This window comes from Onychomys torridus, chromosome 13 (genome assembly GCF_903995425.1).
Source record: "Onychomys torridus chromosome 13, mOncTor1.1, whole genome shotgun sequence".
NCBI classification, from domain to species: Eukaryota; Metazoa; Chordata; class Mammalia; order Rodentia; family Cricetidae; genus Onychomys; species Onychomys torridus.
Window position 1 is genome coordinate 28,603,663 of NC_050455.1, and position 16,376 is coordinate 28,620,038.

Sequence of the window (16,376 nt, forward strand, 5' to 3'; positions counted from 1 at the left end):
ATTCCCTTCTGCTGCAGGAGGAAGCTTCTCTGGTGATGGCTGAGCAAGGCACTGATCTATGAGTATAGCAGAAAGTCATTAGCAGTCATTTTCATGGAGTAGGCCATGAAAGTCAAATCAGATATTGGTTGGTTGCTCCCACAAGCTTTGTGCCACCGTTGCACCAGCCTATCTTGCAGGTAGGACACCATTGTAGATCGAAAGGATTTTAGCTATGCTGTTTACATTTCTCCTTTGGTAGCATGCAGAATACCTTTCAGTACCAAGAACACTAGCCTGTAGGAGGTGAAGGCTCTATTTAGCCACCAGCCATACTTCTCCATGTTCAGTAGTTCTACAGGTGTTGTCTTCATCAACAGGGCTTTGCTGTTCATTTGTGGAGGGCAGCTTATAGCCTCAGCAACAGCCCAGGTTGTTTGGAGGTTCCCATGGAACCCTTTGGCCAATGATTCAATTAGATGTAACCCATTCCCAGTACTGGACACTTCAATTGGTGACAAGAGATGTCCACTTGGGGCTCTGTTTCCCTTGTTATTTGGCTATTTCATTTAGATGGTTTTCGTATATGTATATGTTTTTGGAAGCTTCTGCTGTTTTAGGTTTCCATATTACCACTCAAATAACCCTTGATTTTAGCTGTCTCTCCCCATATTCCTTCTCTCATCTCCTATTTCCTTCCCATCCCTGCATGATCCTTCTATTCCAACCCCCCACCCTATCCATCCATAACTATCTATTCTATTTCCCCATCCTAAGAAGATCTATCTTTCCCCACATAGTCCCTTACTATATACCTAATTTCTATGATTCTATGGATTGTAGCTTGCTTATCATTGACTTAGCAGCTAATATCCACATACAGGTGAATACATACCATAGTTGTCTTTCTGAGTCTGGGTTACCTCACTTAGGATGATATTCTTATTCCGTCCATTTACCTGTCAATTTCGTTTTAAATAGGTGAATAATATTCCATTGTATAAATGTACCATGTTTTCTTTATCCATTGATTTGTTGATGGACATCTAGGTTGTTTTCATTTTCTGGCTTTTGTGAATGGAAAAGCAATAAACATTGTTGAGCAGTGTCTCTGTGGTAGGATAAAGTGTCCTTCAGTGTATGGCCAAGAGTGTTATAGATGGATCTTGAGATAGATTGATTCTCATCATCCTGAGGACCTGCTACACCGATTGAAATGGTGACTGTATAAGGTTGCAGTCCCAACACCCAGGTCTGCTTTGATCCACATGGCCTGGCAACTGAGGGACCTTCAGTCAGCAGTCTCCCTACCCAGCCTCCCTTTCTTCTTCCTTGCTCCTCTTCTTCCCTAACCAGTTGTTAGCAAATCTCAATTTAGCTGTTTGCTGGTGAGATTGAAGGTTTTGCCATTCCTGTGCACCATGAAACTCTTAAAGTGCATGGAGAAACTCATAAGACTTAAAGTGATCCATTCTTGATGACGAGCTATTAAATATGATAGGACATGGTAGTTTAGAATAGCAGAGTCGGTCCATTTTAAGGCCCTCTTTGATGATCAGTAAAATAAGCTTCAGAGACAGGGAGGCTTCATAAGGGTCACCTAGTCAGCCAGTGACTCACTACTGAAGACATCCAAACATGTCAACTTTCACTACTTCCTCCCTGTCCACATCACAATGACAGGTAGCCATGTGCTCAAAAGGGTATCCAGAAAATTAGCCCTATGTGACTTCATGTGTACCACTTGTTTTGTGAGCTGAGGGGATAGGGGGTAGCTGCCAGCCTTGTAATACTGTGGGAGTTGCTAAAGGTTTTATTAATGTACTCCAGAGTTACGTAACTTTCTGGGAGAGATGGAAGGAGAGGCAAGAGTGAAAAGGAAAAGAGAAGCTAGATAGACAAGGTCTTGTCCCTAGAGTTTTATTATTTATTTGTAGGGTTTATCTATTTATCTATCTATCTATCTATCTATCTATCTATCTATCTATCTATCTATTTACTTAGAGACAGGGTTTCACTGTATAACCCTGGCTGGCCTGAAACTCACTATGTAGACCTATGGCATCTAACTCTGCCTTCCTGAGTGCTAGGATTAACGGTGTGCATCACCACACCCAACCTGAAGTTTTATTTTAAGCCAATGAATATCAAACATAAGCTGACTAAATTATGTTTACAAACTTGGGTAACTAAGGGACCGTGAATTCAAAGTGGATCATGACCCTAAAGGCCAAAGCTATAAAGCCTTCAGAAGGAAATATAGGCAAGATCTTGACAATCTGAGTTGGTAAAGGTTTCTACACAGGACATAGAAAACAGGGACACTGCTAAAATCTGGCTTTATTAAAATGAAAAACTGTGTCTGTCAGGAGACAACATTGAGAAAGCATAGGTTAACCTGCAGGATGGCAGAAAATACTGGCAAAACATTCACTAGAGCACTGACAAGTCCTGAGTATATGGAGAGTTCATAAAACTCAGCAGTGAAAAGCACAACCCAATTCAATCATGAACAGAAGATTTGAAGAGACATGCCATGAAGAAGAGCTAAGAATGCCTAGTAAGCACATCAAAAAGTGCTTGCTATAAACAACAGGGACATGCAAGGTAAAAACCACAGTGGCCTTATTCCTCATATACCAGAAAGGCTAAAATTGACATTGACACTCCCAAGTATTTGATAGTGGAACAACCACACTGGAGAAAATTTCCTGTTGGAAACAGGAATAATAACAAATATATACAAACTATATATTTTGTATATAACATACAATAACAAATATATAACAAATAATAGCAAATATGTAACAAATAATAACAAACAATATCTTAATGTGTAATTCATTGGTTCTACTCCTGGTACTCAAGAGAAATGAATGTGTGTGCTCTCAAAAAGACTTGCACAAAATTATTTGGAGTGGCTTTATTTATGACAGCCAAAGATAGAAGTTAGTGCACAGAAGTATCATACACAAAACTGTGATACATTCAAAAATAAAATACTCAGAAGTAAGAGGGGGTAAACATATTAATTCATACCACAGCATGGATAAATCTAAAAAAAATTACACAGAGTGAAGCAAGATAACCTAAAAGAATATATGATCTGTGATTTTACTTTTATGACAAAGCAAAACAGCGTGTGTGTGTGTGTGTGTGTGTGTGTGTGTGTGTGTGTGTGTGTGTGTGTAGTCTGTTGACTTGGGAGTGGTGGGGGTTCTTGGAGGTGTCATGAGAAAACTGTTTGAGGTGATGAAATATTCCTATCTTGATAGTGGCTTAGTTTACATGGGTATATAAAATCATCACAGTTTGTGTTCGATAGACTTGAGAAATGTGTATTTCCTAATTTGTAAATTTGACTTTAAAAGATTGACAGATATCAAACTTCAGTAAATAATATGCACACTGGAGTGTTTTAATGCCAATTACTGACCTCAGCGCTTATCAAAGAATTATAGCTGTGTGATAATGATGGGACGAGGCAAATGCAGCAGAATTGGAACAACTGCAGGTGTGGGGTACGTGAGTGCTCCCTCTCACTCCTCTGGTTATTTCCTTGTTTATGAGATATTCCATAGGAAATCTCTAATTTGGGCTCTACTGGTGCCCACCTCGTTGACTGTACATATTAGCCTGTGATGGGGGAGGTTGCTTTATGGAGGGAGTATAGTTGCTGAGGGAAGAATGAGTGAGGCTAGATGACCAGGGAACAGGATCTATTTCCAATAGCTGGGTGTGGAAGTCCTGGGGTGATTCTACTCCCTCTCATATCACACAGAGACAAAGAAGGACCCAGCTTGTGCTTTTTCTACTGCCTTTAAATTGGCACTGAAATCATTTCTTTACTTGAACACAGATTTCTTTTTTTCCCCTCTTTTGCAACCAGTTTTTATTTATGTTGGCTGCGATACTGATCTTCAGTCGAAAGCTAGGGAAGTTGCTTGTTAAGGGGTTTTTAGGAGTTCTGAATATGAAATGCAAGGAAATTGCATAACATTGCAGTGCAGTCTTTCCTCTTGTTGCTTGCTTGTCACCCAAAATACAGTAGTTCCTTCTAGAAGCTTAAAGGAATTTGGCAGATCCTACTCCTTGATGGTCCGCTGTGGTATTATCCTGATTTGAGAGAAAGTTTTTCGTAAGGTCAAACAACAAAGCTTCCTGAGTTCTAACTATGGCAACAGTGTTTATGTAACACCCAAACCAAAGCCTGGAGAGAAGAACAGTTCCAAAGCAACCCGTGTAAATAACCCCACAAGCCTGTTCATGCTTAAATCACCAGGACTAGAAACAAGTGAAATGAATGGCCTACCCTATCACTAGGCTCTGTTGTCACTTACTACGTGTATACTCCAGGGGGTGCTGTTCCACCTTTCCCTTGGAAATGACATCATCTTACATGGTGATTTCTCACCAAGAAGCCTAAGTGCCAGCCAGCAGCACTCAAAATGGGAAGGCACTCACCTAGCTCCTTATGTCTTGCTTCTGAGACAAAGTAAGGACCCCGAGAGAAGAAGTTACCTTGTGTCTTCAGCCCCGATCCTTTAATGAGTGATAACTTTGACACTGATTCTGTGCTTGGCACTGTGTTTGGGGCCATTTCCTTCCACACCCCATGCACATGGACATGTAGAATGATCTTCTCCTCAAGAGAGAATGGAAAGAGTGAAGAATGAAAAGCTGTATTCGGAAGTGTTAAGTCTATAGAACTGACTGTAAGAGCAGTAAGAGGTCAAAGAAGGGAGCCATTAGGGTGGTCTGTGGCCATTGAGAGAGCTAGGAAGCCTCATGGAGCAGGGCAAGGCAAGTATCATTCTGGTGTACCTTCAGGCACTGGGAGAGCTATTTTTAATTTTCACAATGCTCTCATGAAGTGTTGTTACTTAGCTCTACTTTACAATGAGAAAACAGACTCAGAAATGTCAGATGATCAACTGAGGGCACAGAACTTGGGAGTGGTGGAGCCAGGCATTACTGTGAGGTCTCTTAAGCCCAAAGTTCACATCTACCACCTGACTGCCTCACTAAAACTAATCTCTCCTGTTCTGGAATCTGCCTAAGGCCTATAAAATGGCTAACTCCCAAAATACAGCAACATGCACCTGCCCAGGAGTACCAAGGGCTGCTTCTAGATGAAGAGAAGCCCAGGCATGTAAGAGTGACACCAGGTTAGCCCCATGCCACAGAGGACACAAAGAGTTTGACATCCCCATTGATGTGTAGCTCCTTGCATTCTATGTTTCTGGGACTTCCCCTTGACCTGCATTTCATTTGGGAAAGTGTTCTCTTTCTTCCACACAACAACCCTTGGGAATTTGAACATTGATGTTGTGACATCTTGAAGCCTTTTCTTCAATCAAAGCTATGCTCTAGGGAAACATCTTACAGGAGTGATATGTACCTCAGATAGAACATAGATGGAGACAGAGACAATGGATCCAGTAAGTCCTGAGGGAAGGACAGTGTCAAGGCCCAGGTGACAAAGCAAAGAAAGTCTGACTTGGCAATAGAAAAAAATGGGGTGAAGAATGAGCTTGAGATAAATGATAGCAATGGGACATTTGTCTCCTGTGGGTTTTTGTTGTTGCTTCATTTTTTTAACCCCATAACTCTCAACAGTAAGCTACTAAGTCACAGTTTTAAAAAGAACTAAGATACTATTGGCTCACTGTGGAATGATCAGGGATGAACACCTCACATATTTAGGTAAGTGGGCCTAAATAATACAGAATCCAGAGTCCCTTCATATTGAGGTTCTTCTTTCATTTGCCTGACCTATTTTACTCAGGCTTTACTTCCATGATGGTTGAGTTGTCCATAAAGCTTTAGATGTCCGTAAAGCTTAGCAGTACAGCATGCCTTCGCTTCCAGTGGTTATTATTATTATTATTATTATTATTATTATTATTATTACTTAAATAGTATGATCGAGATCAAATACTGCTGGCTGGATTTCACTTGGCACGAATCCCATGCACCAGATTTTAGTGTCTGGGTCACATGACTGGACAAGAAGGTACAGTCAGGGTCTGCCCAACTCAAAGTCCATATGGACTTGGGGGCTGTGGTTCCTTTAGTGGTGTCAAAGAGGACTATTACTATTGAGCAGTTGTGTGAGTTGCAGGTGCTCATTGCTTTTCTCTAACATGGCTGAGGAATAATTCTGAGAGATGAGGCTTTTGTCTCTAAAGGTACATAAGAGCTGGTGATACTTGAATTAATGGGAAGCCAAATTTCTTTTTTTACCCATCATCCTTGTCCTAATCATGATGAACAGCAAGCAGCGATATTTATGTGCCATATGCTGTTGTGTTGGTGTACAAAAAGGTTTCAGGGGCTGTCATTTAGAAGTTTAGTCATCTGGTCAACTTCTGCTGTGCTCCTTTTATGAGACTTCCTGAATCCCGAGTTGCTTATGATTGCACCCATTGTGCAGACAGCCCCTTTCTCAGCCCTCATTCCAGAATTCCCCATTGGCACTCTGGACTCTGAAACCTTCTGCTCAGGATGTAGAGCCAACATGTGGCAATGGGCCATAAAGAGTAAATAACTTTGTGAGGGATTTTGATAACCTTTAGTTAGGCCAAATAAGAAAAACCTGTTTTCTATTTTCTTATAGTAAGTACTGAATTCTATATTTACATTCCCCCATCAAGTAAAGATTCTTGGAGGATTTGCCAGAAGAAATAAGACACAGTCACCAGCAAATGGTAGACCTGGCTTCCTTTTTAGGACTGGACAAAACTCCATCCTCATCAACTCTAACACAGGTTTTAAAAAACAAACAAACAAACCCAAAACAATTTCTTTCACTTCTTGTACTTAAAACCTACTCACCTAATTAATGTTTTATGAGCAGCCTGCTACATGCTGACTCCTGAGTCTTATTTACATATAGTTCTACAGAACAAGAGCTGGGATTTGATGCCTGTTCAGGGTTCGATTCTTGCACAGTACCATCAAATACATTTTTATTGGCTTTACTTTTGAGAGAGTCTCCCCAAGACAGCAAGCGCAACACTGCAGCCCTGGAATGGGAACGTCAAGGGGAGGCTGCCAGCTGAGAAATGGAAGAGTAGCAAGAGCCATTTCTCTCTGCATTTTGAGCACGTCTGTCATTCATCCTGAAGGTATTTGTGATGGGAGTAGGAGACATGAGTACTTCCCATTTCTAAGCTCTGTCTTTTCTAGTATCGAGGCATCCTTTCTTATTCTAAATTGCTCAAACTTTATCTACGTCTGCTTCAGCCATGGCTACTTCTTGAACGTTTCTCCATGTGGCCACTTCTTGAATGTTTCTCCATGTGGCCATCCCCATAAAGAGAGGTCTTCCTGATCCAAACAATTCCTGTCTTTATGAGATTTTTATGGGTGGCATTCCACAGATGCATGGAGCCAGACCGGTAACTTCTCAGTGTGTCGTAATTACAAGTCTCTACACTGCTCTGTACCCACTCTGCTGGGCATGCCAGTGTGGTGCTCTGCTGGGAATCCCTCTGCTCCCCTCCTCTTGCATTGTTGCCAGCTTTCTTTGTGTGCCCATAGGTTTTTAGGAAGGATTTTTGGTGGCATGGGGGGGGCATCCTAGATTGTTTCAGGTTGGTTGCGGTTTTTATTATTTACTGCCACACTTGCATTAATTGGAAGTTTGGAAAATTACTGTCATGTTTAAATGGGTAGAAGTTGTGTGTGCTTATATAATGGTTGCATTGTTGTCATTTTAATTACTGCTTAGCTTTTTTTTTTTTTTTTCCATTGCTAATCGCCAAGCTATTTGACAAGCTGGATTGAGTGTAGAAGTTGTGGCTGAGTGCAGACTTTAGTGTAGAGTGCCCAGCCTACTTTATTCTAGATCTGTAGCTTACTGGCTTTACTAGCTTGAGATGACAAGGGGCCTGTGTGACTCTGTGAGGTAGGTGCCATGGTGGTACCCCATGTGCTCAAGGATAAAGTGAATCAACTCATGTAAATGATGACTACAGGCCTGTCATCTAACCAAGTGGAGAAAAAGTTGTTGATGGGTTGTAGTTATTTTATTTTGGAAAGCTGTGTGAAAGAATTAAGAATATTTTTCTGTAAAAATTGGCCTTAGATGGTCTCTTTTTCTCTCTGTTTTTTAAATTAGTGTCTGTTAGGTATATAACATTGCTAATGAGATCAGCACTGCTAGGTAACTCAAACTGTACTTCTGTCCTTAGCCATTTACCGCTTAAGCAGTAACTTCTTTCAAAGGAGAGATGGTTCATGTTTATTTGTCCGTTTTAAGCAAAACATGTAAAGAGGAGGATAATAGTGGTAGTGCTGATAGTGTTCTTTGTAGAAGGCTTTGTGGCCCATCAAATTTGTATTCTGTGGGTAAAGTATTCTGTAGCCATTGCTCCCTTTAATTCCCCAAAAAACTAAGGTTGGTAAGATTAATATTCTCTGAAATTTATTTTATTTATGTGTATTTTGACTGCATGTATGTATGTCTGTATAGCACGTGTAATTCTAGTGCCTGTAGAGTTCAGAAGAGGGTGTTGGATCCCCTGAAACTGAATGTGCAGACATTGTGAACTACCATAATGAGTGCTGGGAATTGAACCCTGTCCTCTGCAAGAGTAAGAAAGTATTCTCTACTGCTGAGCCATCTCTCCAGCTCCAGCTATTCCCCTCTTACAGATAACTAGACTGAGGCCTAGGAATATAAAGTCATGAATGTGTAAATGGTAAAATGAGACTTTGAACTCAAACAACCGATCACTGTGAACTTGTTACCACAGATGGGAGCTAGGTGTGGCAGTGAGTACCTGTAATCATAGTATTCAGGAAATTAGGGAGGAAGGATTGATAGTTCTAGGGTATCTTGGGCTATATAGAGAAACCCTGTCTCAGACAGACAGACAGACACTGTAGGCTCTATACTGTGTCACACAGATAAAGGACCTGGTAATGTCTAGTGAAACAGAACCCGCCTGAGCACTGTTGTAAGATGTTGACTCATAACTTTGTTTCTTGTGCCCCCACATTGGTATATCAGGGGTACATCCAGGTGGGGTGAGCTTTCATATTTTCGGTAACTTGGAAGAGGCCTTAGGGAATCGGAGTTGGGGGCTAAGCTCAGATAAAGCAGTGCGGTTTATGTAGGAACAATAGTTTTAAATAGGTTTGTCTATGAGCCTAGTTCTGTGATGCCTTCATTTGAACAGATTTTGATCTGATGTGTGTGGCCAAGTGCTAATACAGCTGTGTGTCCAAAGAAAGAGTCAGATTGGTTCATCAAAATATTGTTTTACATATGCTTTCATTTGTATGTTTTAAAAAGTACCTGTCTGTGCTTTCTAAATATGGCCTAGATAATGGTACTAAAAGGTTACCCACTGAAAAATTCTGAGAATCCAAATGACTGTGTGTATTTTCTTTTAATCCTCTAAGGACATGTAAATTGAATTGGCCCAACAGTTTAGAGAATTTATTGCAAAATCACATTTGTTGCAGAGAAAGCAGATGAAGGCTTTCTGCGCCTTCTAATTTATTAAATTGTTCCCCCATTGTAGTTTCTGGGTAAGGATTTGGGGACTCACAGGCCCTGTGACTGTGAAAGTGCTGATTTGCTGGCGTGGTGATCATATCAGGATGGAGTTCACTGGTTCTGAGAGGGCATGCAGTGTTACATCCACATTAGTGGTCAGCAGGTTGCATGGGTTAGTGGTGGGTATATTCAGCTGGAATCTGAAGACCATGCCCAGTTCCATTTTCTCTCTGACTCAGGGTGACTTGTTCCTCTTGTGACTCACTTGCTCTGGCAGCCCTTGATATCACTTTACCTTTATCACCACCACCATCATCGTTGTGTCTTCTGTGTCATAGGGTTTGTGGGTAAGTGCTTGGGCCGGGAAGACAGACTAGGGAGTTCCATGCAGGATGTTTCCCAGTTCTAGTTTCCTGACCTCAAGCAACTAACCTCAGTCCTCTACATCCTGAGTTTCTCAGTCCTCTACATCCTGAGTTCCTCAGTTGCACTGGGAACAACTGGGGTGGTGTGAGGACAGAATCAGACAATGCCTATAGAGTGCTTAAAGTTACTACGTCTGTGGGGATTGTTCCTCATGACTCACAGAGGACTCTGATAAGATAAACACATGCCATTTCTATTCTCTAGAAACATGTGCATAAAGGTAAATACTCATTGGCATGGCTGTTTACCAAGTCTTCATGTGCCGTAGTCAGCAGAAGGTGGAGCATGCCTGCCTCAGAGTCACTTGTGCTACAGGGTTCAGACAATCTTCTGTGGCTGGGTCTTGAAGGACTGTGGCCAACTTGGAGAGATGAACTTCAACTTCACCTGTGTTGTTGAGAAGGTACACCTTTTCTGCCCTGTGAGCCATAAGTCAGGCCTTATCTAGTGACCTCTGTTCCGTTGAGTTGAGCTGGGCTCTCCCCTGTGAAGACAGAGTTCTTAAGAGGCACGCCTGAAAGTACATACATCCACTATAACTGCTAGTCCCAAGACAAAAGCCACAGGTAAAGAGATCTCTTACCTCAGGGCATTGTTTTGGCCTCCTAGCCCCAGTATGATGTTAGTGGGCAGCCCTAAGACAGATGGAAGAAGGACAGGGCAGAGCTGGCCAAGCATTTAAAATAGTGCAGTGGAGGTCCTTTCTTCTGCTAGTACATGAACCACAGTGCTGACCCCTGGAAAGGCACGGTACTTATGTACATTTGCTCTTAGCTGGATTGGGAAAGGAGACTGAAATATCCTTATAGAGGACCTAAGTAGCTTTGTGGACCTAAGTAGCTTTGTGGCCTTGGACACACTATAAGCCTCAGGTTTCATACCTGTACAATGATAGTGACACTAAAGCTAATTCATTTGGTGTTTCAAAAATTGGAAGCTGTCACGTTTGGCACTTGGTAAGTGCTTGGGATACAAAGTCAATGTATAGTGTTCTTCTCAAGCCTCTATCTGCTCCCTGTGATGGCAGTTGTTGCCTGCTCTGGTCTACCTTGTTGGGTGATGTGATCACATAGTCCTGGCAGGATTAGTTTGTTAGCTTTATTTCAAAACTCATTGTCTTTGGCTCATTTACCCAGACCAGACAGAGACTAATGGCTTGGTCTTGGAGGATTGGCTAGCACATGCTTCTGGCATCTTTGGCTCATTGATCACACCTCTCCAGCTCAAAGAGCACTTGGGTGTTCCAGGCAGGGGTCTCCTGAGACTCAGGAAACCTGGAAAGAAAGTAATTTGGCATGGATTTGCCTATTAATTAAGGAGGCCTGAAAGCCCTGTGTTTCACTATTCCTTCTGGATTTTGCCATTTACAATCTTAACAAGTTTCTCTTGGATCGAATGTTTGGATTGAATGGGAGAAATGCAGTGATCAAGGGGAGCTGGGAGGAAAAGCAAACACATTTTCCAAAATGCTGTCTCCTCCCGTGTTGCCCTTCATCTGCTTTCCAAGGTTAGTGAATGTTGTCAGGATAGGTTGCTGGTTCTGGATATTACCTGTATGTCACTCCCTGAACAAGGCCCTGGTAGGGACCTGGCTATACCTCATAGCCATGTCCTTATTTCTCATGCTTCTCTGCCCTTTAGTAATTGCCAACCACACTGACCTTCCTCCTCCATCAGGTAGGACCTGCTGGATTTGAGTACCTAGACCTTGCTAACAAGCTCCTCTTTTATCATTTAAATTCATGGAAATATTTTCTTTTCAGGAGAGTGTTCCCCCATACCAGACCCACACTGCCCTGTTTTCTTATCTCTATGGTACTTGTCAATATTTTAAGCAATCTTATTTCTAAGTTTGTTTTCTTCAGTGGTAGGAAATTTCCATGTGAGCAGAGTTCATAGCTGTACCTAAGTCACTGCCTGGCTAGTGCAGGTACTTAATAAACACTTGTTAACCCACGCAAAGAATTACAGAGCAGTGGAAAATCTCAAAGCCAGCATCCCTTGTTTGATAGTCACATGAATAAAACCCATGTGAGCTAAAGGACATGGCACTTGGCTGCCTGGAGTCCCTGCTGCTCCCCAAGTTCCTTTGTCCGCTTTGGGCAGTACCATAGAGACCCATTAGCAAATGCTGATCCAGTTCAGGCACCTCATTTATTCCAGTGATGGACTGCTGCTCAGAGAGCCACTTTCAGCTCTAGTCTCTGACAGGAATCAGCACAGCCTCAGTAGGGTGGTGGCCTTCGCCTACACTTTATGGGTGTTTCTCCCCCAAATTCTGTGACGGTTGAGCCATTCTTGTTGCAGAAGCAGGCCAAAGCCCCCTCATTTGTCTTGTGCTATTTCAGTCTATTCCTCTTGACAGTCTGACTGGATGCTCACAGCAGCCTGTGGAGGAGCATGTCAAACAGCTATCTATTATCACACCCATTTCTGAGATGAAGAAGTGAGAACCCAGCCTAATGAAGCAACTGGTGGTGAAGTCCAGGCCCAAACTTGTCTCTTGATGCCTTCCTTGTCTCTGGGATTTTTCAGTGTGTGCACTGATGGTGATTTAGGTATCGGAGCATCCTTTGTAAGGTCTGAGGTTCCTTTTATGCTTATCCTCTGTTCTTTCTTAAGTGGCTGTGTGGCCTTAGTCTTCTTTAGAGAATAAATATAATAATATATGTGATAAATATAATAACAAAGTAGAGTGATTTCTTGGATTTGGGGTTTGATAATCCCAAGACATTCCTGGGCAACTCCTTTATATAGAGCCATAAAGGCCCAAAGAAGGTAAGGCCAACTCTGTCCAAGTTGAACCCATTGCCCCACTCTTGACTAGCCATTCCCATCTACATTTCTTAGTGGAAAACTCATTTTGGGGCATTTAATGCTAAGTTTTCAGAAATGCTTGGCTTAGTTCTTTTAGGGGCTAAATAAACATTTCTCAGCTGACAGTGGCCATCAGAACACCTGGGGTTTGTTGAATAGATAAGTAGATATTTAAGTTATGATGGCCAGCTTTATCTCATGCCTTTCCATACCTACAGAGGAGGATTTGGTAGTTTTCTTTTCCTGAGCCAAGATTTCACTGTATTTCTCCTAATAGCAATAGCACTTCAGGAATGGGCTGTCTGGCCAGTAACCTCAGCCAACCTATCCTTTGCTTCTGTGTGGACCATGGGTCATGTGTGATATTTATAGAATAATTTTTGCAATTGACAAATGATAAAGGCCTGTCACTGGATTCCAGGGAAGTGGAGTGCCAGCCTCCCTTTGCAGCACGGGCAAAGAATATTGGTTCTGTTAGTTAGACTTTTTACCCCCTAAAAGTTATATTTTTAATTTTGTGAAACTTGTTTCCTAATGATTTTGGCCTCTCGGCACTCAAAGCCTGAACTATTCATCGCCTTGACCTTTACGGAATAACTTGAGCATGTCATTGTCTGCTTTATAGTGAGAAAGTCTTCCTTTCACTAATCACACCACTTTCTCTCTTAGGATTTCTATCAACTGTTCAAGGATTGGGTTGTAAATGTGATATAGTCTCGGATAACATTCACACCTACATATAGTGTAAAGGGGGTGCTGGTCTCATCCCCAGGGGCAGCACTCAACAGTTTGTAATGTTTCTTTGCCCATGCTTTGCCTTTAACTAGCTGTGAAACCTTATTCCACCTTTGTAAGCCTCACATTTTCCAGCTGTACGGCAGTGGTAGCAACTGCTCTTGCCAAGCATAGTTTCTATGTAGATGGAGATAGTTCTTGTGAGATGGTTAGGGTGTTGTCTGGTGTGCAGTTAGTGCTTAATGGTTTGCAACCAACTTTAGACTCTCTTGTTTTATATATTTTATTTTACTGTTTCCCATTTTAAAAAGATAAGATACCCCCAGCATAGTCCCACAGGTGGTTCTGACCCATACTTATTTGATAAAAGCTAAGTTTTTTGCATTCTGGGAAGTAAGAGCTTAGTTAGGGGGTTCCCATGAGGGGAGCAGAAATTACCTTCTATCTTGGGGTTTTCTACAATGAATTGGTAGACTGGTATAAAATGTACACAAAGTAAATTCCTATTTCTATTTTCCAGGTCTACAACTCAAACAAAGACAGCCAGAATGAAGGGAGTAAGTATAATGTCTGGGTCATTTTCTATATTCAGAGTGGGGGGCAGGAGGGGAGACTTTAAGAATTGCCACTTAAGGGCTGAGCCACCAGGAGGTGCCCTGGGCATGCTGGGTCAGCCTCACTTCAGAGGATTATTTTTTTGAAGAAGATTGGCAAGATTGTAGAGACCCCTTGCATTTAAACAACCCTTCATGCTTTTCATGGTGCTCTTATACTCATGATCTCACATGGTCCTAGGTCTTATTAAGATGGTAGCCCCAGTCACCATTTATAAGTTGCTCAATACTCAACAAACCAAGAGTCCAACTGTCTGCCAACCCTGAAACGGCAATAGCAAAGGTGGACGATGGCTTGCTACTTCTGTTCCCTTTGTGGCTCTTTGAGAGGAAACACCGGAGAGGGGAGAGGATAGTGGCTAGCCTCTGTAGAAAGCAGCACTTGCCCTGCTGCAGGCCAGCACTGGGCTTCATCACCTCTTCTAAGGGCACCCCTAGCTGCAAAGGCAGTGAGATTGAAAGGAAACTTGTGCTGGGCAAGTGTTCCAACCTGATTATCACCTTGGTGCATAAGACATAAAGCAAATTCCTTCCAGGGTGCCACAAGAGTACAAAGGAAACCCCGACTCTGGCCTCAGCGTTGCTCTAGAAAATCCACTTGAAAAAATCAAGAGGTGGCCTGCCAGGTACTGTAGTAGTGTCAGGAGGTCAGTGGAGCAGAGCAGCACTTCAGACAGAAGGGTGAATCTTTTCACTTTTATTGATTGAAAGCCATTAGCCATTATGAAACACATTCTTCTCTTTTATTCTTTCTGAAATAAAGACTTTGCCAAAAGATTAAAACAACAACAAACAAGCAACGGGGTCTTTAGCCCAGGCTGGCCTCAAACACCCAACCAAGGATGAACTTCTTACCTTTCTGCCTCCCTCCTGAGTGATGGGATAATAGGTGTCCATAGTGACAGCCACCTTATGCAGTGCTGGGGCTTGAACCCAGTACTTTGTAGATGAGAAACAAGCATACTACCAACAGAGCTGTATCTCCAGCCCTTGCAGAAGATACAGATAAAATATTAAGTGACTTATAATGGCCACAGTTGACAAAGTTTTTATGACAGGAAAACTGAGTTTTGTGTTGCTTTGTTTTCTCGTCAAAAGCTGAATAAAGAAAAAAACTTTCAAGTAAATATTCAAGAAAACAAAATAGTAGGACCCCCCCCCCCCAATTTAAGTATATTGTTAAAGCATCTGATGTTAACTGGTATAGAGGTAAGGAGCAAAACTCATAGTTTAACTGTGAAGAAGCATAAAAGGTAGTATTGTAACTTAGTTATGGAGCACATGAAGGCACAGGCTGGCAGGCACATCAGCTCCAGGGATGCAGGGATGCCAACAAAAAAGGGTCTTCTGGATGCTGCTCCTAGGATACAAAGTTGTCCTTGGCTCACTCTCCTGAAGAGTCAGATTCCCAGGAAAGATACCATCCAGTGAGTATAGCTTGGGCCCCCAGAGGAAAAGAAACACATTTTGATAGACAGTTTCTAGAATATTGTAAGAAATGGATGCAGGAAAGCTTCTCAGGAGAAAATTAGGGAAGCCACCAGGATAGGAAGTATGGACACTCAGAAGGCTGAATGAACAGCTTCCCACACTTGGCCCTAGGCAGGGACATAGTGCTTCTTAGTAAAGATGCCAAGAGACCCCAAGAGCTGTGGAGATGCAGCACACACAGAATTCTCTGTCACAGGCTCCCCTGTTGACCTTATGATCCTGTTCCCCTGTTTAAGGGTCAACAACATTCTGTTTGAAATGATTTTATTGGTGGGTATGCTGGTCAGTCCTGCTGGTCTGCGAGCATTTTGGGAGTATGTGTGGAAGCCTTCAGAAAGTGGCTATCTTTTGATTCAAAAGTATTTTCTTTTTTTATTTTACTTTTTAAAATTAATGAATTTTTTTCACAGCCAAGTGTCCTCTCTTTCTCCTCTCTTCCTCCTGTCCTCCCCGTTCCTCCCCGTTCCTCCCCAGCCTCTTCTCTTCCCTGCTCCCATCCACTCCTTCTCCTTTCTCTTGAGAAAAGGGCAGGCCTCCCATGTATATCAGCCATCTATGGCATATCAAGTTGCAGTAAGACTAGGCACCTCCTTTCCTATTAAGGCTGGATGAGGCAACCCAGTAAGAAGAAAGGGTCCCAAAAGCAGGTAACAGAGTCAGAGACAGCTCCTGCTCCCTCTGTTAGAAGTCCCACAAGAAGACTAAGCTCCACAACTATAACATATGTGCAGAGGGCCTTTGTCAGTCTTATGCAAGTTCTCTGATTGGTGGTTCAGTCTCTGTGAGCCCCTATGAGTCCAGGT

At 42.3% G+C, this 16,376-nt stretch overlaps 1 protein-coding gene across 1 annotated transcript in view; it reads left to right on the forward strand.

The window, feature by feature from the left end:
- The window catches only part of Arhgap26 (Rho GTPase activating protein 26), a 384,395-nt gene that overhangs the window by 193,736 nt on the left and 174,283 nt on the right, over positions 1-16,376 (forward strand). The window contains exon 12 of the mRNA XM_036205214.1: positions 13,989-14,025. Coding sequence (XP_036061107.1) covers positions 13,989-14,025 — 37 coding nt within the window. The remainder of the gene's footprint in view (positions 1-13,988; positions 14,026-16,376) is intronic.